The 25365-nt window shown below is 50.3% G+C and overlaps 1 protein-coding gene across 6 annotated transcripts in view; it reads right to left on the bottom strand.

Moving 5' to 3' along the window:
• Positions 1-25365, bottom strand: part of LOC147437327 (uncharacterized) — a 209745-nt gene that overhangs the window by 137642 nt on the left and 46738 nt on the right. For all 6 annotated transcript variants that reach the window (XM_086486880.1, XM_086486881.1, XM_086486883.1 and 3 more), the window contains 3 exons: positions 24641-24775; positions 24324-24554; positions 24109-24231 (listed from right to left, as the gene is read on the bottom strand). In XM_086486880.1, coding sequence (XP_086343006.1) covers positions 24109-24231; positions 24324-24554; positions 24641-24775 — 489 coding nt within the window. The remainder of the gene's footprint in view (positions 1-24108; positions 24232-24323; positions 24555-24640; positions 24776-25365) is intronic.

Genomic DNA, 25365 nt, shown 5'->3' with positions numbered 1-25365 from the left:
AGTAGCAACTGCACGCATATCCTCGGGCTCAGAAGCAACTGACCCGTCGGGCCTACGCAACTGAGTGACCTTGGCATGTGAGTGCCAAGGTCACACTGCCTCAAAGAAAGCACCAGTCGCTCTGTCCTCCACCTGTGTCCACTGAGATGCCTGTCGGTGGAAAGCAAACTCGTGTCGCCTCTCCTCTTTACTAACAACCACCTGTCGAGCCTGCTATAGCTACTCCTCCAACCAAGGACTGTCTGAATGCTGCTCTCCTGCATCCTCTGTAACGAAGAAATGCCCCGTCTGAGGCACTGGCTCCTCCTCTCTCGCTGCAGCACAGCGAGCCAAAGACTCCTGGAGAAAGAAACGGCTAATCTAAGCTAGTCCTGAGGCCACTCTGTCAAAAGGAGAATCTTGCCTGTCCAAGCTCTCTGTCCAAAGAGCCTCTACTCGCTATCTGAGTGCAGAGTCCAACAAGACCCTCTCTGGGATGCGAAGCATTGTGCTCCCTCTCCTCTGCCTGTCTGCCACTGTGAGGATCACTGGTGCATGGTCCGAGAAGGAAGTCCCTGCCAGAATGCCAACTGTCCCTCCCAAGTCACCGAAGTGGTCACTAGTGTAGAAGCGATCTATCCGCGATAGATTCACTCCTCCCACTCTACGATCCGAACGAGAGAAGGCAAGGCTATCTGGGGGCCTCACAAAACTATAGTGCTGCCAAACATCCGAGACCCTCAGAGTCATACAAAACCTCTCCCAAGCTGCCAACTCAACCCCATGCACAGTAGCATGGCTACCACCAATCCTCCTCCAACATGTTGAAGTCCCCCAGTGTTCTGCCTGCGACAAAGACTCAACTATTTGTGACCAAAACTCTGCTCCAGCACTCGCCACATTAGGCACATAGAAGTTCAAGAAGCCCACAAGGCAACCCTGAACCTGCATAGTAATCCACTGAGCCCTGCCTGGCACAATAATCCCTCTGCCCACAATGGCCTGCTGCAAAGAGTCCGCAACAGTCATACATACCCCACCCTGAATGCCTCCAGGTCCAAAAGCAACTAACCAAAAAGGATCATATTGTCCACGCAAGAGCTGACCACAACGTCTAATGCGGCTCTCACATAGATGGTGCTCCTGAAGCATAAGGAGATCAATCTCTCCTCCCACAAGGCAGCGCTGAAGCTCCTGACGCAGTCGGCCCCACTATCGCTAAAACTGGGGCCCATCAAGCCCCTGCACGTGCCATGAGACGATCCTCATGGGAAGCAAGAGAGAACACATGCTGCCGCAGCAGCTAAAGGCGCTATCTTCAAGGCTGGCTTGGATGGGAAGTAATCCGCATCCGAGCGTCCTCTAGATAGACGTGACTGCAACGAGTGCCTGGCCCAAGCCCAAGCAGAGCGAGTTGTACGCAAAGCAACCTCCTCTGTCCAGGAGTCCTCATGAATGTGTAGCATGGCAAGCACTGTGTATCGGCAAAGAAGTAAACCACAATGTGTCTACATCCTGCTGTATCTGGAGGTGTCACCGCAAACTTCGCTTGGCCAATGGCCACAAAGTCTGAAGCATGTCTATGACTCCTAGTTCTCCCATGTGGTGAGAGAACTCTAGGACCTGTGTGTGCAACCATCCCAACACTGAGTCGAGAGTCCACTCAGTCTGGTCCTTGCCGCAAAGGGGAAAGGAGAAGCCAACTGCTGAGTCCAAGGCCTCTGTCCCCCTAGCTGCAAGGAACAGAACATCGACCCTGAAGCACGCTGTATCATGGTCTGCTGAGGGGTCGCCGAGAAAACGAGTAAAGTCATGGTCGAAGAAGTCCCATCGACGCCGGATGTCGATGCTCGTCAGACCACGAGGGATAGCTACAAGGGGAGACGTTTGTACCTGTAGAGGGGGTCGCAAGAAAGGCTGTCCCTTTCTCGCCAGGCGACTCGTGGCAAAGGCGCTGCCAAGAGATCTCCTCGCAGCCGGAGAGGGCCCTGCCCCCTGGGTCGACTGTGGAACTAGAGCGGGAGGGGGGGGAGAAGGAGCAGGGGGGAGCGGTGGAGAAGAGGGACGGGGGGAGCGCCACAGGTAGAGGGGCGGGGAGAAGAGGCGGCGGGAGCAGGAGGCGCGGGGGAGGATGATGAGGAGGGGGGGAACTCTGGGGGAGGGAGGGGTTGTCGAGGGTGAGCCTGGGGTGGGGGCTGGAGCAGGGACCTCATCCTGCTCAAGAGGACCGAACCCACTGCTGCTGGGTGGGCGCCTGAGGACCACTCAGAGTGCTAGGCTCTCGCTTTGGCCCCTGTCGTCATCGACCACGGGCCTGCTGCCATCCCTCCTACGCTGGAGCTCCAGGCTCAGAGGGTGGCTCTGCATGTGTGTGTTGTGTCTTTGTCTGTGGCTGCTCGCCAGCCCTTGCAGGCTGGGGCTGAGCCTGTGGTGTAGGTCGAGGTCTCCTCCATGGACAGGCCTTCGCAAGATGGCCCATCTGTCGACAAATGAAGCACTGGTTCGGGAGGCCCGAATACTCCACACTCTCTCTAAACCAACCCCGACTCACCTGAGACAGAAGAATGACCTTCGGGAGGGTGTGAGTGTCTTTGACCAAAATGCGAATTGAGGGAATGCCAACTGCCTTGGCAGCTACTGAGGCTGCCGTGCGAGGTGTCTCCAGGACAGTCCCAATGGCTGAGCCTATTCTGGGCAAAAGTGGTAAGTACTCCCTCCGCAAACTCGGAAAGCAGACGGAGATGGGGATGTCTGCCTCCTCTACTAGAACATCCGAGGTAGGGTCGAAACCATGTGTCCACTGTCAAAAGTGGGCTCGTGCTGCTCGGATGGTCAGTGGACTCATGGCAATGACCTTGGATGCCATCTTGGAGGTCTCAAACTCGATCTAATAGTAACCTCGTCCGAGTATCTGTACACCCAAGATCTTGTCCACCTCTGCGAGAAGGCGGGCCTGGAGAAGGTCACGCAACTCTCCTCCGCTAGGTCGGGTGCCGAGAATCTTGCAGATGACAGAATTCGCCTGCAAGCGCTCTACCTCTGCGGCAAGGCTCGCTTGCTCTGTCGGTGAAAGAGCAAGTCAAATGGTGGGCTCAGTGGGGTCGGACGAGGGGGCTTCGGACAAGTCCTCTGTGGCGGAGCTGGAGCCTCCATCTGTGTCTACTGCTGTGGCGAAGAAGCGAACGGAGAAAAAACCTCTGCAATCGAGCGCACCAAGCACTGTCCAAAGAAACAATGCCGCCAGAGCCAATTGCAGGGAGACTTCGGGAAAGAGGAAGGCGGGGGGGAAAGCGGATAAGGCGGGCTGGGGGATGGCAGTTCAATAGGCAACGGGCGGGGGGGTGGCGACGCAAGAGGGCAGCATGCGGGCTGGGCTGCCGCGCACGAGGGTAGCATGAGGGAGGGGGCGGCAGCGCGAGGGCAGCGAGAGAGAGGGGGGGAGGGGGGGGGTTAGCAATAGCGAGCAACGCAGAGTTCAATACCCTCACTGATACCTGATGTGCATAATGTCACTTTTCTAGAAGGCTTATTGATGAGGCAGCAAAATATGCATATTTATGATTTACTGTAGCATGTAGGGGTCCAATACACACACTATCCTTGCCAAGCTCTTGCTATCCTAAATACTAATTAGCACAACAGACTTGCAAGTATATTTTGATGCAGTCTCCAATGGTTCGCTCCCTAAGAAGGGCTGACAAAGAGCTTGAGCGCCCAAGACCATGATGGCCTTGCAGCAATATACTTCTCTTATGTAAAGAAAGACACGCAACAATCTTAGCCTACATGTGTAATAGAGCCATTTGCGAGAGTTCTCCAACCATTCTCACAGACAACAATATTGTGCATTCGCTTAAAAGTGAAGATCCCATTGTGCCTAGTAACTAATGCACTATCAAGGTTGTCTACTATTTGGCCAAAATCTATGCATCTATTTGGGAGTAAAAGTTGAGCCATTGTACTTCAAGGCATGGATATGAAGCAATGGCTACTTTCAGGATACACACAGCACCTGGATAATATACTCACCCTAACAGCCTTGATTGAGGAGTGACACACCAACAAAGAATATTGCTATGCTGTGAATTTTTGCAGATCATTTGACACCTTGCCATGTATGAGACTGATGAGGATAATGGTGTGCCTTGGGAGATAATATACAAACTATGAGTCAATGAAACCAAGAGTATATGCTCTAAGGGGGTCTTTCACATGTAGTGAGGAGTACCATAGGGGTGGAATGAAGCTGCCTGCTTTCACCCACACTTTTTGGAGACTCTCCATTGATACGACTTGGAGTCTATGCATACTATGGGAGGCCTAGGGCGAGTCTAGCTGGGGGTGTTGGTACCCGTCCTGTATATACGCGTGACATTGTGTGTATTGAATCTCTCAAGCGGTATTACAACAAAATCTAAACGCACTGGAATCCCATTTTATACATATCGGCCTCATGCCATGAGTCTAAGCAAGGGGAGCTAGCACTATTGGTGTGCTAGTGCAGTCCCACGCTGTTCCTACCTTGTATTCGAGTGTGTGGGAGTTCCAATTGGGGTTTTCCCTCTTCAACAAGGTGTGTGGGCTTGTCTACGGAAGTGCCCAAGCTTCCATGAAATGGCCTCGACGAAGAATTGAAGGAAGAAGATAGGGTTTTTTTGCAAGGCATACAAACACTATATCTGTGTAATTGGGGTTGAGGTTACATGAAATCACCACACAGCAAGATTTCTACTCCCCCCGTAAATAACCGCAAGGGTCCATGAGTAAAAAACAACACTTTTCAAACATTCAATACTCCCCTTGCAAATAACCACAGGGGTTTGGACCATGAGTATGTGCAAGCATTCTCAAACATCATTTCACTACTCAACCCGAGAGTAAATCACCAATTATTGAAACCAGAATTCAAATCAGAGTGAAAGAGTTCAAATCGGCACCAAGACAGGTTTAAAGCAGATACCATCCATTTCAAACAAATGTCAAACAATACTTTCTCAAACAGAGTTCAAAAGTATCTAATCTATAAAACAACTAGAGAGTTCATTCAGCTTTTTGTTCAAACAACCGAACTTTGAGGACAACACGCTTGTCCTTCTATATCAGGGTAATGGTTCGGTTCCGGATGTGGAGAGTCGCATCAATCTTGTCATGCCAAGGCATACCCAAGAGAACGTCGCAATTGCCCAGCTTCATAATGTGGAAATCGGCTTTTCCGTGATATCCTTGTATGGTCATTAGAAGAGCACCAATAAAGGTACCACTTTCTGGGTCTGATCGGTGGCTAATTTGGCTTCGATTTCACCACCCTGTGGATCATAATCAAAGTCCATCTCCTTCAAAAATTCTCGTTGGATGAAGTTTTCTGGTAGCTCCCGTGTCAAAGAAAATTAGGGCTTTCAAGCCATTGACTTTGCCATATGCTCGACACAATTCATTTGTACTTTCAAGGCGTATGTCATAGATGTCAAGTACAAGTCCAATGGCCGCTTTAGCTCGTTTAGCTGGAGATGGTCCTGGGGTTCTGTCGACCGTCGGCACGGGCGTCGGCTCCGCTGGTTTGTCAGTGCTTTGGGGACAACCAAATTAGTTATGTTCTGTTTGAAAGCATCTAAAGCATCAGCCTTCTTGTAATAAGGTATCTCCTTGTTGAGGCGTCAAACGAGGCCTTTGAGGTTGGGTTTCACGAGACTCCCAAGAATTTGTTCGTTGTTGTCGAGAGTTTTGATTAGTGGCTGGAGGTTCTTCTGTGGTAAACACCAGCTTTCCCTTCATCAGTTTGTAGCCGACATCGTTACTCAGAACGGGGAACGGGGAACGACAACATGCATGAAATGTCATTCCCTGTTTCGAATACTCATGTTTGAAACACGGAATGGGGATCCGGAACGGGAAATTGGGATGGGAACAGGGAACGGGGACCTGAAAATGGCCATTTCTTGTAACTATGGTACTACTAGCCGACCGTGGCATCGTCCATAAGCTCTTGCATGGTGGAGACTTTCTTGGAGAGACAATATTCCTGCAAAATGGTGATGGTAGTCCAATGGTGTATCGCTCGCACTGGTCCTCCAAAGAAATGAACTTAAAGAAGGACACCGGGAGATAGTCGTCAAGAGTGAGAGCCTACAGTTCATATTTAAAGGCCCTTGGCCATTCAAAAGCAGTTACATGAAAAGCTTAAAGTTCTAAAAGCATATGCTCGCCCGCAAATCACGGAAATCCACATAGGCTGCCACATGGCAACTGTCAACACAATTCGCAAAAATCCGTACTGCTCTACCACGTCATCAGCTGGTACACAAAAGAGTATGTGTCTCTGTGCTAATGCTGCTTTATTTAATCTCGGGCCCCATTGAACGGGATCCCATAAGTTGGTGGGAACTTCTTCTTCTTTTGTTGCTGCTTCTTTAGGGTTTAGGCCCTTTGACCGGGATGTGCAAGTTGGCTCTGTTCTTCAGTGGCTTGACACGTCAGCAAATTGTGACAGATCCCCCTCTTCCTATATATGCCAGTAGGCTGGCTGCCCGGCCCAGCCCTCAGCCCCCACGACCATGATAAATAGGGATAGGGTGGCAAGTGGCACCAGATGCCCATGGGGCACACGGGAAAAATATCACAAGGCTAGGGAATAATATTCCCAGCCTGCAGGAGCACAAATGGCCATGGAACAAAGCCCAAAACCTGAGCTAAACATGGGGTGAAAAAGGGCTTTAGGTGCCAAAATCGCAAGAAGGCCTTGCAGCGCTTCCACCGCCTTGGAGTCTCTTAAATTGGCCCCTGATTGTGGATCAGCTCCAGACAAATGTCACGGACAACCTCCGCCGGTGGGACTGGTCGAGCCTTGAAGAGGCAAAAGCAGCGAGCTTGCCAAATGAACCATAGTATCAGGCCGCAAATGAGCTCCCAACACCACTCATTATCTATGCTCCACTCTTGAGGGACTAACTTTGTGGCTCGCTTGAGTGTGGGCCGGCCCTCCGATATCACAATCATCCTGTTAACTAAAGCCATCTCAAACCGAAGTGTAAGATGGGCCTATGAGTGGACCAAGCTGCGGCTCCCCAATGTAATTGCTAGCTGTAGAGAGTGCAGGCATCAGCCGAAGAATCCAAAGCCAAACCTACTATGCCATGGGGCAATCCCACAGACAATGACGTCGAGTCTCAAGTGGGTGGTCAAAGGCAGTACATACTACAAAGAAGCCACTGTGCACCAACCACCTCCCAACTGTAGTAGCTCGATGTGCAACAAGCCACTGAAACATGGTGACACGCCGCGCCTATCTGCTGTCCCACAGGCGCTCCCAAAATCCTGCCAACAACTCGGACATGAAACCTCCTCCTGCCAGTGAATATTGCAACAGAACGAGCCTCCCTCCGCGCTGTCAGTATGTGGCGACCCAGCCAAGCGGTGTGCTAGAAGAAAGGGGTCCCTGAAGTAAAGGGATCCCACCAAAATCACTCCCCCATGTCCCACTGCATTCGCATTAAAAAGCCACCTTCCCAAGCCCAAAGCCACCAGTGATCGGTTGGAGTAAAGGAATCCCGCCAAAATTACTTCCTCAGGTCCCACCGTACTCACATCCAAGGGCGCCTTTCCCAAGCCCAAAAGCCACCAATGTCTTGACTCAAGATCTGACGGGTCTCGGTCTATGACACAAGTCCTCCCACTGATGCCCACAACTCTAATCCGCTAAAAGGAGCACTCGGGCCACCTCTATTGCCTCGACAGTGACTCTATGGTGGCGGCTCTCCCATTGAACCTCAAAGAACATGAGGGAATATGTGTCTGAGCAAGCCCAAGCTGAAACGAGAACCTCCACTCGCGTGAAAGCCTCCATCCAGCAAGGAGCTTGCAGCTCCATAGGGATGTTCAAGGCCAACCCGCAGCTGCTCCCTACACCGAAGCAGGCTCGCAGCAAAGCAATCCTCCCACCTCATGCTCGGGCATACTTTGTGCATCTCTGTGAAAATCGAACAGGTGGAAGGGCTCCACAGGCCGCCCATCTGTGGGACGCGGGCCCGAATCCGGTCAAGCAAGAGCTCCTTCCAAGGCTCCTTCCCTAGAAGAAGTCCTCTAACCACGAGCTTCCCAAGGAGGGCTCTACTCTGCCTTGCTAGGTCGATAACCCCCCCCCCCCCCCCCCCCCCCCCCCCCCCCCCCCAATGCACCACTACTCTGTATGAGGCAAGGATTCCACAAGATGTGACCAAAACTCAGCCTGTGCACTGAGCTCACCCCCCCCCCCCCCCCCCCCCCCCCCCCCCCCCCCCCCCCCCCCCCCCCCCCCCCGCCTCTCGCCATCGCTCGCACCTTCCCCCTCTCCCTCACGCTGCGAGCTACCCTACGCGCTGCCTGCCCGCCTTTGTCCCAGCCCATCAGCACGCTGCCCGCTGCCCTGCCTGACTGCGGCATAGCCAGCCTACGTGCTGCTCCCTTGCCCTTCCCCTCACGCTCCCATGCTCCTCCGCCCCCTTTTCCGTTCTCTGCCTATCATCCCCCTGAAGGCGCCTCTCGACTTGCTCCGAAGGGATTAACCTCATGCCATTGCTTGTTGGGATTTCCTCTGAGGGCCGTCTTCTTCCGTCTCGCGTTCCATCACAGCAGCAGACACAGATCAAGGCTCATGCTCCACCTCAGAGGGACTCTCAAGAAGCCCCCTGGCCCGACCCTGCAGAGCCCACCATCCGACTTGCTCTTTTGCCGACAGAGCAAGCGAGCCTCGCAGCAGAGGTGGAGGACCTCCAGGCGACCTCCGTCATCTGAAAGATCATCTGCAAGCTGAGGTGGGCAAGATTCTCGATGTTCAGTTCTTCAGGCGTGGCTACTACCTGATAGAGTTTGAGAGTCCCGAGATGGCGTCCAAGGTCATTGCGATGGGCCTCTTCGCCATCCTGGCAGTTCGAGCACATTTTCGACAATGGCGTCACGGTTTCCACCCAGCTACCGATGTTCTTGTCGAGGAGGCAGACCTGCCCATCTCAATCTGCTTCCCCGTCCTGCGAGGGAGTACCTTCCGCTCCTTTCCAGGATAGGCTCAAAGATTAAAATTGTTTTAAAGGCACCTCACATGGTAGCCTCTGTAGCTGCCAAGGCGGCCAGCATCCCCACAGTATGTGTTCTGGTTCGGGACACCCACTCTCCCAAAGGTCATCCTACTACCTCGGGTGAGTGGAGGTTGGTTCCTCCAGAGCGTGGAGTATTCGGGCCTCCCGAATCAGTGTTTTATTTGTCATCAGATGGGCCATCTTGCGAAGGCCTGTCCAGGGAGGAGACCCAGACCTACACCTCAGGCTCAACCCCAACCTTTAAGGGCTCGCCAACAGCAGCAGACAGAGTCACAAGGTAGGCAGGCAGAGCCACCCTCCGAGCCTGGGGCTCAACCTGAAGAGGGCTACAGAGCAGGTTCGTGGTCGAAGTCGACAGGGACCACCATGTCAATCTGGCACTCATAGTGGTCCCCAGGCTCCAGCCAAGCAGCAGTGGGTTCCCACAAGGAACTGTTTTGACCCTCTTCAGCACGACGAGATCCCTGCTCCACCCTCCACCTCAGCCTCACCTCCGACAGCCCCTTCCTCCCCCAAGTGCCCCCCCCCCCCCCCCCCGGCCTCCTCCCTCCGCCTCTCCACCCTCTACCGCTACCCGACCCCCCTCTCCTCCTCCCACTAGCCCCCCTGCTTCCTCATCTCCTCTCGCTCCTTCCCCGTAGCCGTCCCAACGGGCAAGACCATCCTCGGCTGCTAGGAGATCTCTTGGCATCGATTTTGCCACGAGTCGCTTAGCGAGAGAGAGACACCCTTTCTTGCGGACCCCCCTTCTGCACTGACGAACTTCAACATCCGTCGTCGTTAGGATTTCTTTGCCCACGACTTTACATGGTTTCTCGGTGACCCCTCACCACACTTTGAGGCAGCTTGCTTCAGAGTTCATGTAATGTTCCTTGCAGCTAGAGGGATAGAGGCCTTCAACTTAGCAGCTGGCTTCTCTTTTCCCCTATGCGGCAGGGATCAATATGAGTGGACTCTAGACTCAGTGTTAGAGTGGTTGTACACACACGCTCTCAAGTTCTCTTATAACATGGGAGACCAAGGGGTTACAGTCTTGGTTCAGACTCTGTGGCCGTTGGCCAAGTTTTCAGTGACACCTCCAGATTCGGCAGGATGCAGACACATTGCGGTTCACTTCTTCGCTGACACGCAAAGCCCCCCATGCTATGTACACATACATGAGGACTCCTAGACAGAGGACGTTGCCTACGCACGGCTCATTCTTCTTGGGCTTGGGCTAGGCACTCTTTGCAGTCACGCCTAACTAGGGGACGCTCGGATACGGATTATTCCCCATCCAAGCGAGCCTCACAGAAATCACGTTTAACTGCTGTTGCAACATCAGTTGTTAGGTGCAGTGGGATTACTAATGAACTTTGCTCAAGATGAGTGCTCCGAATTGTGCTCAAGGTTCCTTGTACTTTAGGGAAGGTAGAGCCTTCCGTTCTTTAATGAAAGAGTGCAATGGACACAAACGAAGTGAATGGACACTGTGAATGGAAGTGCATGAGACTAGGAGATAGAGAGAGAAGAGAATACGACACTAGAGACGTTGTAAAACCCTCCTCCGAAGGCCCCACTCTCGATGGTGAGAGTGGTCTACTATTGATTGCACAATCTGGTACAAATGAATCTGGAAGCTAACTGATGCGAGTCTAATGGGCTATGTCAAGGCCGACGGTGATGATACTATAGCTGAAAACTGAATGCTCGATGGGTCTGCAAAGGGATAGAAGATGACTGACTGATCTGCTACCGTCTTTCTTGCTAAGCTGTCTGCTAAAAATTTTGTTTGAAAACGCTGGCTTTGGCTGAACCAAAAACGCTGACTTTGGCTGAAAACAAAACGCTGATTTTGGCTGTTTGTAGGCGCCTTGGGGTTGCTTGAGAACACTGCTACCTTGTGCATCTGCTGGCTAAAATAGCCTTGCTGAAAAACACTAGACAACTGCTGCAAAACGCTGAAGGAACTGGCTGAAATCGCTAGACAGTAAGGGGACCCAAAAACGCTACTAAGAGAGCCTCTTGTTGCTGCAGTTCCTGACTAAAAACGCTGAGGGGAATCGCCAGGTAGGGCTGAATTTGCTGAGCAAAAACGCTGGCTGAGGCTGCTCCAAAACGCCAGGTTGAGGGGGGGGAATTGTCTTGCTAAGAAGGGTCTCCAGAGGCCTGCTGCACTTGAGTGCCTGATGCTCTCCTTCTTCTGCCAGATAGTGCTAGCCTTGGGTTGCTTATATATTATCTTAGCAAAATTTCCCTACCTAGTTCCCAACAAAAGTCACTTAATAAATAAGTGAAAAATGTCAAAAATAGGAAAAATGGGTTTGCATTGGAAAATTCCCCTGATGGATTCTGATGGGAATGCTTATGATCATGCTGTGTGCAACCGGAGGATATGCATCTAATCTAAGTGACTGGTCATGCACGGTCTGCGAATAGACTCACAAAAGTGTCAGATCACTTCCTATTCTAGACTGACTTGACGGAACTGAACCCTGGTCATGCTGCAGCTTGTCCACGGACACATAGGTATGGATGTGTCACGTGACATCCCCTCCTTTCCAAAGTGAGGTACTGGTACCGAACTGTATGGCGTCGAGGGAGATTGCCAATAACATCCGGAATCCTCGAAAGGACTCTTCGCCGGCCCACTCTGATGTGTGGGTCATGCAATACTTGAGCTTCATAAAGGTTTGCAACGCTTGCTTCTTTGGGCCATGCCGAAAGCGACACAAAGGCTTCTGTGGCTCCTTCGACGCTTCAACTTCGTCTCATGCTTCTTTCTTCTTCAAGAATCTCCATGGCTGAAATTCCTGAAACCACTCCAACACAAAAACATGAACATACCTATTCCATGTAAAGTGCCTGGGAAAAATATTGTCTTCCTAAAAGACTGTGCATGCAATGTAGAGGAACAAATAGACGGAGTGCCAAACCATTCACCACACACAGGCAAACAATGAGATCGAATCGTGTCTTTCTGACCTAGGCTCGAGAGCCAAGATCGGTTCGTCGTGTTTGATCGAATCTGCCTGGGGGTTTGCTGTGGATCTCGACTCAAAAGCCAAGATCGATTCTTCGTGATTGATCAAATCTGCAACGAGGTTAGCTTCGCTAGAAAAAGCATCAACTAAACCATCATCCTTGTGAACTATCACGTCTTGATCATACAAGTCATCATGCAAAAACACATCTTGATCATCATGCAAATCATCATGCTTGTGAGAAATCACATCTTGATCATGCAAATCATCATGCATGGCATTGTCATCCAAATCATCATGCGTATAATGATCATTCAATTTAGCATGCTTATCATCATGCAAATCTGTGTATATGCTTTGGAGAAGACGAGACCAAGAGAGTCTCCTTCTCCTGAATCCGTTCAATCTTCACCTGCACATTAGAAATGAGAGATGAAGAATTAACAACTTGCTCTCCACGAATGACAATGGGAGAGTCAATTTTGACATTGAAAGTGAACCTATTTTCCGCCCAATCAATGAGAGGGTTATGCTCACGAAACCATCGAATGCCCAAAATCATATCACATCCTAAAAGAGGAGAGACTAAAAATTTTCTTCGGAAAGCAGCTTGTTGAACTGTAAACAACACATCAAAGCACTCCCTCGTGTGATGAGAGACTCCATACCGAAAGCGAAGCCAGAGACCTCAATAGGAGATTTCTGACTAACCTCTAGGCGGGCTCTCTCAACAAGAGAGGGACTAATCACATCATGCATATTGCGTGGGTCAAACAATATGACAAAACGTTGCCCCGTCATATGACCATAACATTTAATGAGAGACTCATCAATGGGAGGATCATGAGAAACTTGGGGCACACTCGAGTTGTCATTTATTGAATTGACAGAGGAAGTGGGTTCTATGGATTCTTTAGATTCATTAGAGTCAAGCTTAGGACATACTCTTTTTATGTGACCCTTAATGTGGCAATGAAAACAACGACCTTCCTTAGAATAAGTGCTTTGCTCTTCTGACGTGATGTATCCTCCTAGAATTCCTTGTGCTACCTTTTCATATGGAGTGAGCTTAGGTTTAGCAATTGTGGTAGCCTTACCCTTAGGTTCATTTTGAGAGTTCTTTTCTCAGAGACTATTGGAAGATTGGTTAGAAGAGTTACCGTTCTTACCGTTCTAAGGTTTTGAGAAGTCTGAGATGTACATGTCGAAGTCTTGTTTTCCTTGGGCTTTCCCTTGTTGTGCTTCATCTCTTGTGCGAGAGCAATCGCTACCGCCTTGTTGAGATTGATTGGATCGAGCACCTCCACATCATACTTAATATACTCGTCCAATCCATAAAGGAATGCCTCCTTGCGCTCCGCTCCCGCATCCAATTTGCATAATTGAGTGTCGAGCTGCAAAACACGATTAGAGAAAGATATAACTGGCATACCATTTTGCTTGAGACCGCGCCAATCGTCCTTCAATCCTGCGAGGTACTAAGGTGGCATAAACCGCGCCTTGAGCTTGTCTTGGAAATCAACCCAACTGAAGGAAAGGGGCATGAATTCGTCGGCTTCCTCTAGGTGCGCGGCTAACTGTGCCTCTTGCCATGCGTGGTACCAATTGATGGCATCACCGGCAAGGTACATAGCTGCCGTCAAAACCTTGCTATTTCCTATCTTCTTAGTTGTCGCAAAATAGGCATTAAATTGATGCCACCAAGAATGAATAACCGTAGCATCCATCTTACCATCATACTTACTGAAAGTAAACTTCTCTGTGACTGGATTGTTAGAGTCCGAATCTCGGCTTGCGCCACTTGAGGAACCACCAACATCTTTGGCTAGCTTGGACTTCGAGTTTGAGAGCATGTCGGACCAACTCTTGCATGCATCGTTCACTCTGTGTCACACGCTCTGCTTGTCTTTCCTCGGCCGCCAAACGATTCGCTTCTTGTTGTGCCATCATGTCCAACATTGTCTTGACCAAAGCCTCCATAAGATTTGGTACAATCCGTGGCGTAGACGGGGAAGGGGGAGGGTCGGGAAAACCTCCTGGTGGGGAAAACTCTTCTTCGCCACTCCCATGCTCACCACCTCCATGCGAAGTATCCATTCCGCTTCGAGTGATGACCATACACTGTGATCTTGGTTCTTAAGTTCTCGAGGAACTTGGGTTCTTGTGGGTCTTGGGTTCTTGAGGGTCTTGAGATTCTTGAGGGTCTTTAAGTTCTTCTTTCGCTTGCAATTTGTGTTAGAGAAGGATCTTCTCTTCACTCGAGTTCTACTCTTTTCCGCGGGCGCACTCCTTGGCGGCCTTGCGCTAACACCAAGGTTGCTTTTTCCCACCTCACGTCGATTGGCCGGCCGCTAAGTGCATGGTCCGCTCTCAATGAGTGAAAAGAGGCACAAGGGGAGGCTAGACAAGTCCTCTTGGGTGTGTCGATTCCTAATGGGGTTTTTGAAGAGTGACAGGAAACCCAAGAAAGAAGGGCAAACTTAGTGGTTCTTGTAGTTCTTTCCTTGAGTGATACAGAACACTGCCAAAGCTCTGATACCAATGTTAGGTGCAGTGGAATTAATGATGAACTTTGCTCAAGATGAGTCTGAACTGTGCTCAAGGTTCCTTGTACTTTAGGGAAGGTAGAGCCTTTCGTTCTTTAATGAAAAGAGTGCAATGGACACAAACAAAGTGAATGGACACTATGAATGGAAGTGCATGAGACTGAGAGGTAGAGAGAGAAGAGAATACGACACCAGAGACGTTGTTCAACCCTCCTCCGAAGGCCCCACTCTCGATGGGGAGGGTGGTTTACTATTGATTGCACAATCTCGTACAAATGAATGTGGAAGCTAACTAAGGCGAGTCTAATGGGCTATGTCAAGGCCGACGGTGATGATACTATGGCTGAAAACTGAATGCTCGATGGGTCTGCAAAGGGGTCGAAGATGACTGACTGATCTGCTACTGTCTTTCTTGAAAAGTTGTCTGCTGAAAATTCTGCCTGAAAACGCTGACTTTGGCTGAAAACAAAAGGCTGATTTTGGCTGTTTGTAGGTGCCTTGGGGTTGCTTGAGAGCATTGCTACCTTGTGCATCTGCTGGCTGAAATAGCCTTGCTGAAAAACGCTAGACAACTGCTGAAAAACGCTGAAGGAATTGGCTGAAATCGCTAGACAATAAGGGGACCCAAAAACGCTACTGAGAGAGCCTCTTGTTGCTGCAATTCTTGACTGAAAACGCTGAGAGGAATCGCCAGGTAGGGCTGAATTTTCTGAGCAAAAACACTGGCTGAGGCGGCTCCAAAACGCCAGGTTGAGGGGGGGGGGGATCGTCTTGCTGAGAAGGGTCTCCAGAGGCCTGCTACACTTGAGTGCCTGATGCTCTCCTTCTTCTACCAGATAGTGCTAGCCTTGGGTTGCTTATATATTATCTTAGCAAAATTGCCCTACCTAGTTCCCAACAAAAGTCACTTAATAAATAAGTGAAAAATGTCAAAAATAGAGATGGGTTTAATGCACTGGAAAAATCCCCTGATGGATTCTGATGGGAATGCTTATGATCATGTTGTGTGCAACCGGAGGATATGCATCTAATCTAAGTGACTGGTCATGCACGGTCTACGAACAAACTCACAAAAGTGCCAGATCACTTCCTATTCTAGACTGACTTGACGGAATTGAACCCTGGTCATGCTGTAGCTTGTCCACGGACACATAGGGTTGGATGTGTCACGTGACATCAGTTCTCTCTCGCTCTCCATGAGGATCCTCTCATGGAACATGCAGGGATTAGGTGGGCCCCAGTTTCAGCCCCTGAGGGGCCGACTACTTCAGGAGCTTCAACGATGCCTTGTGGGAGGAGAAATTGACCTTCTTATGCTACACGAGCATCATCTGTGTGAGAGCCGCATTAGACGATGTGGTCAACTTTTGCGTGGGCGGTATGAGACATTCTGGTCAGCTGCATTTGAACCTCGGGGTATCGAGGGAGGGGTATGTATGACCATTGCGAACTCTTGGCAGCAGGCCGTTGTGGACAAAGGGACTATTGTACTTGGCAGGGATCAGTGGATTACTATGCAGGTTCAAGGTTGCCTCTTGGGCTTCCTGAACATCTATGCGCCCAATGTGGCGAGTGCATGTGCAGAATTTTGGTCTCACATTGTAGAGTCTCTGCCGCAAGCAGAGCAATGATACATTGGAAGTGACTTCAACATGTTGGAGGACCCCTCTGACAGGATTGGAGGTAGCTTGGGAGAGGTTATGTATGACTGCGGGTTTCAGATGTGTGGCAGCATTCTAGCTTTGTGAGGGCCCCAGACAGCCTGGCCTTCCCTCGTTCGGACCGCAAAGTGGGAGGAGTGAATCTATCTCGGATAGATCGCCTTTACACTAGTGACCACTTCTGTGACTTGGGTGGGACAGTTTGCATTCTGGTTGGGACTTCTTTTTCACACCATGCACCTATGATCCTCACAGTAACCGGTAGACAGAGGAGGGGGAGCACGATGCTACACATCTCTAAGAGGGTCTTCCTGTGCGCTCAGAGAGCGAGTGGTGGCTCTTTGGACAAAGGGCTCAGACATGCAGGACTCTTTGGCTCTTTGGGAAAAGGGCTCAGACATGGAGGTTTCTCCTGCTGACAGAGTGGCCTTTGGACTTACTCAGCTTAATCGGCTCTTTCTTTAGGAGTCTACGGCCCCCTTGCTGCAGTGAGAGAGGAGAAGCAACGTCTCCGACGCGGCGTTGCTTCCTTGCAGAGGATGCAGGAGTTGCATCCAAACAGTCCCTGGTTGGAGGAGCAGTTGCAGCAGGCTCGCCAGGCATGAGTTTGCTTTCCATCGACAGGCATCTCAGTGGACCCAGGTGGGTGACAGAGTGAGAAGGGCTTTCTTCGAAACAGTGGGATCCCGACATGCGCACGCCAGTGTCAACGAGTTGAGGAGGCCTGACGGGTCAGTTGCTTCAGAGCCAGAGGACATGCATGCAGTTGCTACTCACTTTTACCGTGAGCTATTGTCAGCAGAGCCTCAATCACAACGTCAAGATGCATGCAGAGAGCAGGTTTGAGCACAGATGCCTTGTCTTGTGACTGAGGAGATGCGCCAGAGGCTTGAGCTGCCTCTTAAGCTAGAGGAGCTCCATGCGGCCCTTAGAGCACTTCCCCATGGTAGTTGTCTAGGTGAGGATGGTTTGACTCCCAGCTTTTTCTTAGAGAGCTGGGACTTGCTTCGCTCAGATCTCTGCAGCGCTTTTCAGCACATCCTACACACAAGAGAGATGCCTGACAGCATGAGTGAGGGCCTGATTTACCTCATTCCCAAGGAACGTGGCTCCTTGGATGAGATTTGACAGTGGCGGCCCATCACCATCCTCAACTGTCAAGTGCAGCGGAATTGAAATGGTGAAGATCTAGTTTTACACTTCCACAAAATCCTTTCCTTCTTTCCTTGCGATAGTGAATGCTTTGTTCTTCAATGAATGTTCCTTTTATGTTCCCTTGAAGAGAGGGGCTGAGAGAAAGCAATAGAGATGTGTAGAGGCCCGAGGGAGAGAGAAAGAGAGAGAAGAAGAGAACGACACCCGATGGGGTCCCAACCAACCCTCTCAAGGGCCCCCCACACCGTTACCGATGTGGTATTTGCTTTATATTGCGTAAATGGAATGTATACACAATGCAAACTCTACTAACTTGACGATGACAAATCACCGCGGTAACTCCTTAGGAAGAGGCACCTCCGGGGCTGATTTGATGCACCTTGGATCCTTCTCGATGTGGGAATTGTGGATGACCACCACGGGCTCATTTGCACTCCCGATGTGAGAAGTATGATGGGCTGAAAACGCAAATCTCGACGAGGTCAATGATGGACAGCGATGGAGCACTCAATTTCGGCGAGGGAATTGCAGAGAGGAGAGATCAATTTGTTGCCGAAGTACCGGACCGCATCCGTCAATGGGAACCGCTACGGATCTCTTGCACACCCAGCGAGGGATGGGCTGAAAACTGTAAAACGCAGGGCTGATCTGTTGTTGTTGCAACGCTTGGGCTGGAAACCAAAACGCTGGCGGGTATGGCTGAGAACTACCGCAATGGGGCTGAATTCTGGAAACGCTGGCTGCTGGCTGAATTCTTCAAAAACGCTGGATGCTTCTGCTGAGAAAACGCTGGCTGTCCTTTGCTAAAACGCTGGCTGAACTGGGCGCTTCCTCCTCCTTGCTCCACGTGCTGGGAGATGGTTCCCTTTATAGGTGGGGAATGGGCCTTGAGTAATTATTAAGGCCTAGGTAGGGCAACTGTCCACCAAGATTTCCAACAAATAAATCATAAAATGATTTATTAAAAATTGGTCCAAACTTGGTGAGATTGTCGCACATCTGCCCACCTAGGAATCCGATCAACGAGCGGTCTGGCACGTCGGATTCCTCTAACCTAGAACTACATGCTCGTCATGCCAGATGCCCACCGTAGTGTAATAACATCTATCAAAACGTGTATACAAACCATTTATGGAAGAGGGTTCCAAACTGGAAAACCTAATCTAATGGACTTGTTCAGACATGCAGGTCCTGCGAATAGGCTCACAAAATTGCCGATACTAATCCTCCTAGGATTCTAGACATCCCTATATAGGAAGAAGGGGAAAACTGGCTCTGGAAGTCGATGAAGTATGTCCACGTGGCACACAGAGCCATGTGCATGTGACATCAACTCAGCCTACAAATTCTTGCCAAGGCTCTGAGTTTGAGGATGCAGCCACTTCTAGAGAGCATTATACATGGACTCAGACAGGTTTTGTCAAGGAGCGCAGTATCCTTGACAACATCTTTACTTTTTGGGAGGCATCTGTCCTCGTGCGCCTCCATGGTCAGAATTTGGTGATACTTCTTCTTGATTTTGAGAAGGCCTAGGATAGAGTTGACTGGGACTTTTCAGAGGGCACTCTACGCAAGATGCGCTTCTAAGATGCCTGGATCAGAGGTGTGTCAGCTCTTTACAGAAGGGTACATAGTCAGGTGCTTTTGGCAGGTGGTAGAGGAGACAGTTTCATGCTCACACATTCAATCAGTCAGGGCTGCCCTTTTGCCCCTTCCTTTTTTTGTTTTATGCTGAGGCGATGAGCAGATTTTTGGTTTCACAGCAGGTTGGCTTACGTGGCTTAGCGCTCCCTATTCGGGTCGACGAGCTACTGGATACTGAGTTTGCAGACGACTCAGATTTGTACTTGGAGGGCCAAGAGGCCAACTTGCACAGGTGTGAGCAGGCTCTTAAGACCTTTTGTTTTGCATCAGGCGCTCTGATCAACTGGAGAAAGACAGTGGCTTTCTTGGTTGGCACTACTCCTACGCCTGATTGGCTGCCAGGTGAGGGTTTCAGATGGATCCCCCCAAGGACTACAGTTCAATACTTGGGCTGTTAGGTTGGCTTGGACTTGTCTCTTGAGCAGCAAATTGCTCCCCTCCTCCTGTCCTTTAGTAGGAAGCTGCTACATTGGAGCTCAGCACGACTCTTTCTGGCAGGCAAAGTTGCAGTGGCCAACCAGGTGTTCTTGGCTACTATGTGGTACATTACATCTTGTTGGATCTTTTTGAGTTCCTGCATCAGCCACGTAGAGAGGCTCATCAAGAATTTCCTTTGGTCAAAGCGTGACAGTCAGATAGCCCGGGCCAAAGTGGCCTGGCAGGTCATCACTCTACCTTGTTCTCAGGGGGGGGGTTGGGGATCATAGACCCAGCACAGCAGAGCAGAGCCCTTCTTCGGAAGTTTGTTGTCAGAGGTTTGCTTCTAGGGGAGGAGCCCTGGGAAGAGTTTTTGCTTCAGCGGCTTAGAGCTAGAGTGCCTTAGGCTGGAGGCCCTTGGGACCTTCCATCAGATGGATTTTCACAGAGATGCCCAGAGTTGGCCTGAGCAGGAGACTGGAGGACCGTTTTGCTATGAGTCTGCTCCACTTCTGGGAGCAGCTACGGAGAGGCCTCGAGCAGGTTCAGCCTACTTGTGCAAAGGAGCGCCTGAGACAGCCCCTTGTTTGGAACCCCATGGTTAGCACTCAGAGAGGCCACTTCGTTGATAGTAGGCCTCATATTGCTTGCGGTCCCATGGCAGAGGGTCCAGCACGCACTTTAGGTGATTGGTCACAATTCTCAGGCTTGTCAGAGGAGCTTCAGAGCATCCATCTACAGGGCATGAGAGGGGTGCAGAGTATGTGTCAGGACATCACACAGAGGCAATACCTGCTGAGTGGCTCACACCTCTCAAGTCAGCAGCGCCCAGATGGGCCTTCACGCGACTGGAGCTCCTCATCGTAGTTCGGGCTTGCTCAAAGACTGTACCCTCCATGTTTTTCAAGCTACAGTGTGAGGGTCGTTTACATCGAGTTTCAATAGAGGCCCCACAGGTTGCAGAGTGCTGTTTTCAAAGGATCCGAGTTGTGGGCATCTGTGGGAGGACTTGTGTCATAGATCACGACCCCGCAACTCTTGAGACTAGCCACTGGAGGCTGTGGGCTTCGGAGTGCTGTCCACTGGCACATGTGCAGTGGGATCTTGGAGAGTGGTTTTGGAGGGACCCTTTCTCCTCAGCCGACCATCCAGGAGTCCCTTTCTTTCAGTACACTGTTCGACTAGGACGTCACATACTGGCAGCACGGAGAGAGTCGTCCTGCTACACCACCTCATTGGCAAGAGGAGGGTCTCACAACTGAGTTCTTGTCAGCTTTTTGGGCGAGGTTGTGGGACGCCGGTCTCCCGGCACCATGTGCAGCTTGTGACCATCCCTTGGAGAGTCAACGTCACTGTCTATGGCATTTCCCTATGGCACAGCAGGTTTGGCTTCGGGTCCTTTGGCTGATGCCAGTTCTTTCCACTACACGGCAGTAAACTTAGGGGGCAGCTGCTTGGTCCACTCTCAGAGGCCTTGCACTACAGTTTGAGCTATCCTCCACCAGCAGGATGATAGTGATACACGGGGGTCGGCCTACACTCCAGCCTGCTATACAGAGCTTACCCCACAGGAGTGGTGTAGTGAGAGAGAGGGGTATTGGGAGCTTGTCTGTGGCCTGACACTCTGGTTCATCTGGCAGGCCCGTTGCTTCTGCATCTTCGAGGCTTGCCTTGTGCCAACAGCGGAGATTGTTCGAGATTTTTGGCTGGAGCTGATCCATACTCTCAAGGGACAGTTCAAGAGACTTCAAGGCAGCTCCGACCGCATGAAGGAGCGCAGAGAGGAGTTCCTTCAACTCTGGCCCTGCGCCTTTCTTCACCATGGTCAGAGGTGAGCTCAGCTGGCACTACCGTCCACCTGTGTGGCTTTTTCCTCCTCCCATCTCTTGATTTAACCTCATTGTACATATGCTGTTTTTTCATTGGGAGAGTCTCCCCTTCCGAGTTTGTAGCCCTCTCTAGTAGAGGTGGTTGTAGCCCTATGGGCAGTTTCATAAACTAATAGAAGGATCTTTTTCTCGGGAAAAAAAAAACTCAGCCCGTGCACTGGCATGGTTGGGCGCATAAATATTCACGAAGCCCACAAGGCGACCTTGAGCCTGCATGGTGACCCATTATGCCCAGCGTGGCACAAGAATACCTCTGCCAACAATGGCCTACTGCAGTGAGTCCGCAATAGTCATATACATAAATCACCCTGATGCCACCAGGCCCAAAAGCGGTTAACCAAAATGTCTCATATCAGCCACACAAAATCTTTCCACAACGCCAAATACGGCTCTCACAAAGGCGGTTCTCTTGCAGCATAAGAATGCTATCATGCCACCCACAAGGCATCTCTAAAGCTCCTATCGCAAGCGGCCTTCTGGCGTAGAAATTAGTGTCCACCTAGTCCCTGCACATTCCATGAGGCAACCCTCATGGGGTCAGTGAGAGAAAACCGATGTTGCCACCGTAGACAACCTCCCAACCTTCCAGCCTCGAGGCCAGCTTGGATGGGGAGTAATCTGCATCCGAGCAACCTCGAGATAGCCGTGTCTAAAGTGACTGTCCAACCCATGCCAAAGAAGAGCATGCATTCTATAAGGCTACGTCCTTTGTCGAGGAATCCTCATGTACAAATACATAGCAAGGGGCACTCTGGGCATCTGCAAAAAATTATATCACAATGTGTCTACAACTAGCTCCATCACGCGACGTCACACTAAACTTGGCTAACGGTCAAAGTGTCTGTAGCAAGTTTGTCACTCCCAGGTCTCCCATGTGGTGCAAGAACTCAAGAGCCTGAACCTGGAGCCAATCGAGTAATGTATGCAACATCCACTCAGTGTGATCCTTGCCACACAATGGAAAGGAAAAACCAACCGCTGGATCCAAGGCCTCCATGCCTCGGGCTGCCAAAAAGAGAACATGTACTCTGAAACATGTTGCTTCGAGGTCAGGGGATGGGTCACCAATAAACTGCGTGAAATAGTAATCAAAGAAGTCCTATCATCTGTGAATGTCAAAACTGATCAATCCACGCAGGACTATTGCAAAAGTAGAAGTATGCACCAAAAGTGGCGTCCTCAGGCAGGGCAATCCCTCTCGAGCCAGCTGGCTTGTAGCGAAAGCATTGCCAAGAGATCTCCAAGTAGTTGAGGAGTGTCCTATCCCCCAAGCCGGTGGTGTAGTGTGGGAAGGTCCAGGAGAGGAGACTGGTCACTGCGGGGCCAGCACGGAATTGGGGGGGGGGGGGGGGGGGGGGGGGGGGGGGGAACAGGAAGCTCCTCAGGAGCATTCTGTTGTAGAGGGTCAAAACCATTCCCTGTAGGGCCCCAATGCTACTGACCTGTCATGGGTCGGCCACCAAGGGGCGGTGTGCCAAGCCCATCCCTGGCGGCGGTGGCTATGTACCTACTGCCAACCATCAGCTGGCTAGCCATCCACCTCTAAAAAAGTGACAACTCGAGCCGGTGCACCCTAAGTCTCTGTCTGCTATGTCGGTCCAGTCTTGGGAGGCTAAGCCTTTGTCGCGGATTGACGTCTTCTACGAGGATAGACCTTCGCAAGATGGCCCATTTGTCTGCAAATGAAGGACTGTTTCGAGAGACCCGAATACTCCACGCTCTGTCGGAGCCAGCCGCCACTCACCCTCGGCAGAAGAACTACCTTCAGAAGAGAGTGGGTATCCCGAACCAAAACACGAATAGTAGAGAACGTGAATAGTAGGTATACCTGCAGCCTTGGCAGTGACTGAAGCTGTCGTGAGCGGCATCTCCAAGACAATCCCAATCTCAGAACCAATCCTGGACAGAAGCAGGAGGTCCGAGGTACTCTCTTCTCAGGCTGGGGAAGCAAACCAAAATGGACAAGTCTGCTTCCTTGACAAGAACATAGGAAGTTGGGTAGAGACCATGGCACCACTGTCGAAAGTGATCCCTGATTGCTTTGATGGCAAGCAAACTCTTCGAAATGACATTGGCAACCATCTCGGGAGTCTCGAACTCAATATGATAGTAACCACGCCCAAGGAGCTGAATGTTGATGATCTTTCCCACCTATGAAAGAAGGTGGACCTGGGGGAGGTTGCGCACCTCACCTCTACTGCAAGGTCGGGTGCCGATAATCTTGCAAATGACGGAGGTGGCTTGAAGGCGCTCCACCTCTGTTGCAAGGCTCGCTTGCTCCGTCAATGATAGAGCACGTCGGATGGTAGGCTCTGCAAGGTTGGGTGAGGGGGCTTCGTCAGAGTCCCTCTAGGACAGAGCATGAGCCTCCATCTGTGTCTACTGCTCTGAAGTCGGGGACGAGGAAGGCGATGGCGAGTCAGAGCCGATGGAAACGAAGAGGGCGAGAAACGAGCTAGGCTACAGCGCATAAGCAGGGGGGAAGGGGAAAGCGTGCGGGAGAAGGGAGCACAGGCAGCAACGAGCTCGTATCCCCCTAGTAACACCTTTATCCTAACCTTAACATCATTGGATTATCTACTGACATCTTTATTCTAAATTTGACATTATTCAAACCTTAACATCATTGGCCTGGCATCTTTATTCTAAATTTGACATAATTGGGTTATCTGTTAACTTCTTCTTACATGTGCATAGTGTCATGCTCCGACAAAATACAAGAAACTCCAACTCTGCTGAGAACGGCCATGCTAAAGATTTTAGCCGTGCAAATACATGCAACATACCTGGTAAAGGTCAATGAGGAGATCAAAGCGTTTGCACTCTATATATTCTTGTTCTGCATCTGCTACACACCCTAGCTGAATAGCCATAGCTGCAGCAGTTGTCCCCTTGTTTTGGTCACTCAACTGAATATCTCATAAAGGACAAGCGAAAAAAGTTTGATGAACAACAGAAGAGCTGCTTCATTTTTAACTGTACTTTTGAAAAGCCTTATCACCTGATCTTTCATAGTGTCTATTGCTGAGACAGCATATGCACGGCCCATGTTCACAAAGCATTGTGTGGCAAACTTGTGTAGGTGGTGCTTCATGCAGTACCTGACAATTTTCTTCAATATTCTCTCATCCTTTATGGATTCTAGGACCTTGAATGCATCAACATCATGCCCCATTAAGACATAATAACTAAAATTTACAACATCCTGCCGAACTTTGCCATCCAGCTTTTCCTGACACCAATTTTGTGGTAATTGTTACGACTGGAAACACTTGTGCTTTGCTTACTGAAAGAATAGCAAGGCCCTTATATCACTACCATGCCTGTCAGGATCCCCATTGGCATTTTCTTTATTACAGGTGAGCTTGACTCATCATTGCAAAGCCCCTCATAAAGGAATACATATGGTTCACGTTTAGCTATGAGACCTGTTTTCTGAGAGCTGATTTCAACCTGCCACAAGACAAAAGTTTGACATCCATGATCACCATAACATCTCCCTTTCTCGCTTCCTCGCTCTTCTTAAAATCTATATATACCTAGATGAATCCAGGATAAGCCCAGATTCACCCTTAAAAGGAAAGTGCAAGGTATAGACTCATGGTAGTCACCCACAAGACAGTATAACCGTCAGCTCCATCATGCATAGTATTGACTAAATACCACCCCACTAATGTCATCAGTGGCCACCAGTGGGTGTAGAACTAGGTACTAACATATGATCCCAAACACAAAACACACCACACGGGCGCACACACGTGAGCATACATCAACACAATGTTCAGTGTGCTGAGTTTCTGTCATGACTCTGGAGATCAAGGGCAGACTCAGCCATAATGAATCCTAGCACTAAAAGAAGTGTTAAATCGGAAAAATTAGCACAAAAATGTGGTAGTTGATAGGGCGTACGCACCACAACAGATGGAAAGAATCAGCACAATATCAACTTTAGATTACACAATGGATGTCCAGACGAAACTCTATACCATCATTTTGAACTACGGAAAACAGTGAACGCTATAATCAATCATGCGCAGTGAAAA

This window comes from Adiantum capillus-veneris, chromosome 17 (assembly GCF_014529385.1).
Source record: "Adiantum capillus-veneris isolate H3 chromosome 17, ASM1452938v2, whole genome shotgun sequence".
In the NCBI taxonomy this organism is placed as follows: domain Eukaryota; kingdom Viridiplantae; phylum Streptophyta; class Polypodiopsida; order Polypodiales; family Pteridaceae; genus Adiantum; species Adiantum capillus-veneris.
This window is presented reverse-complemented; position numbering and strand designations above follow the sequence as displayed.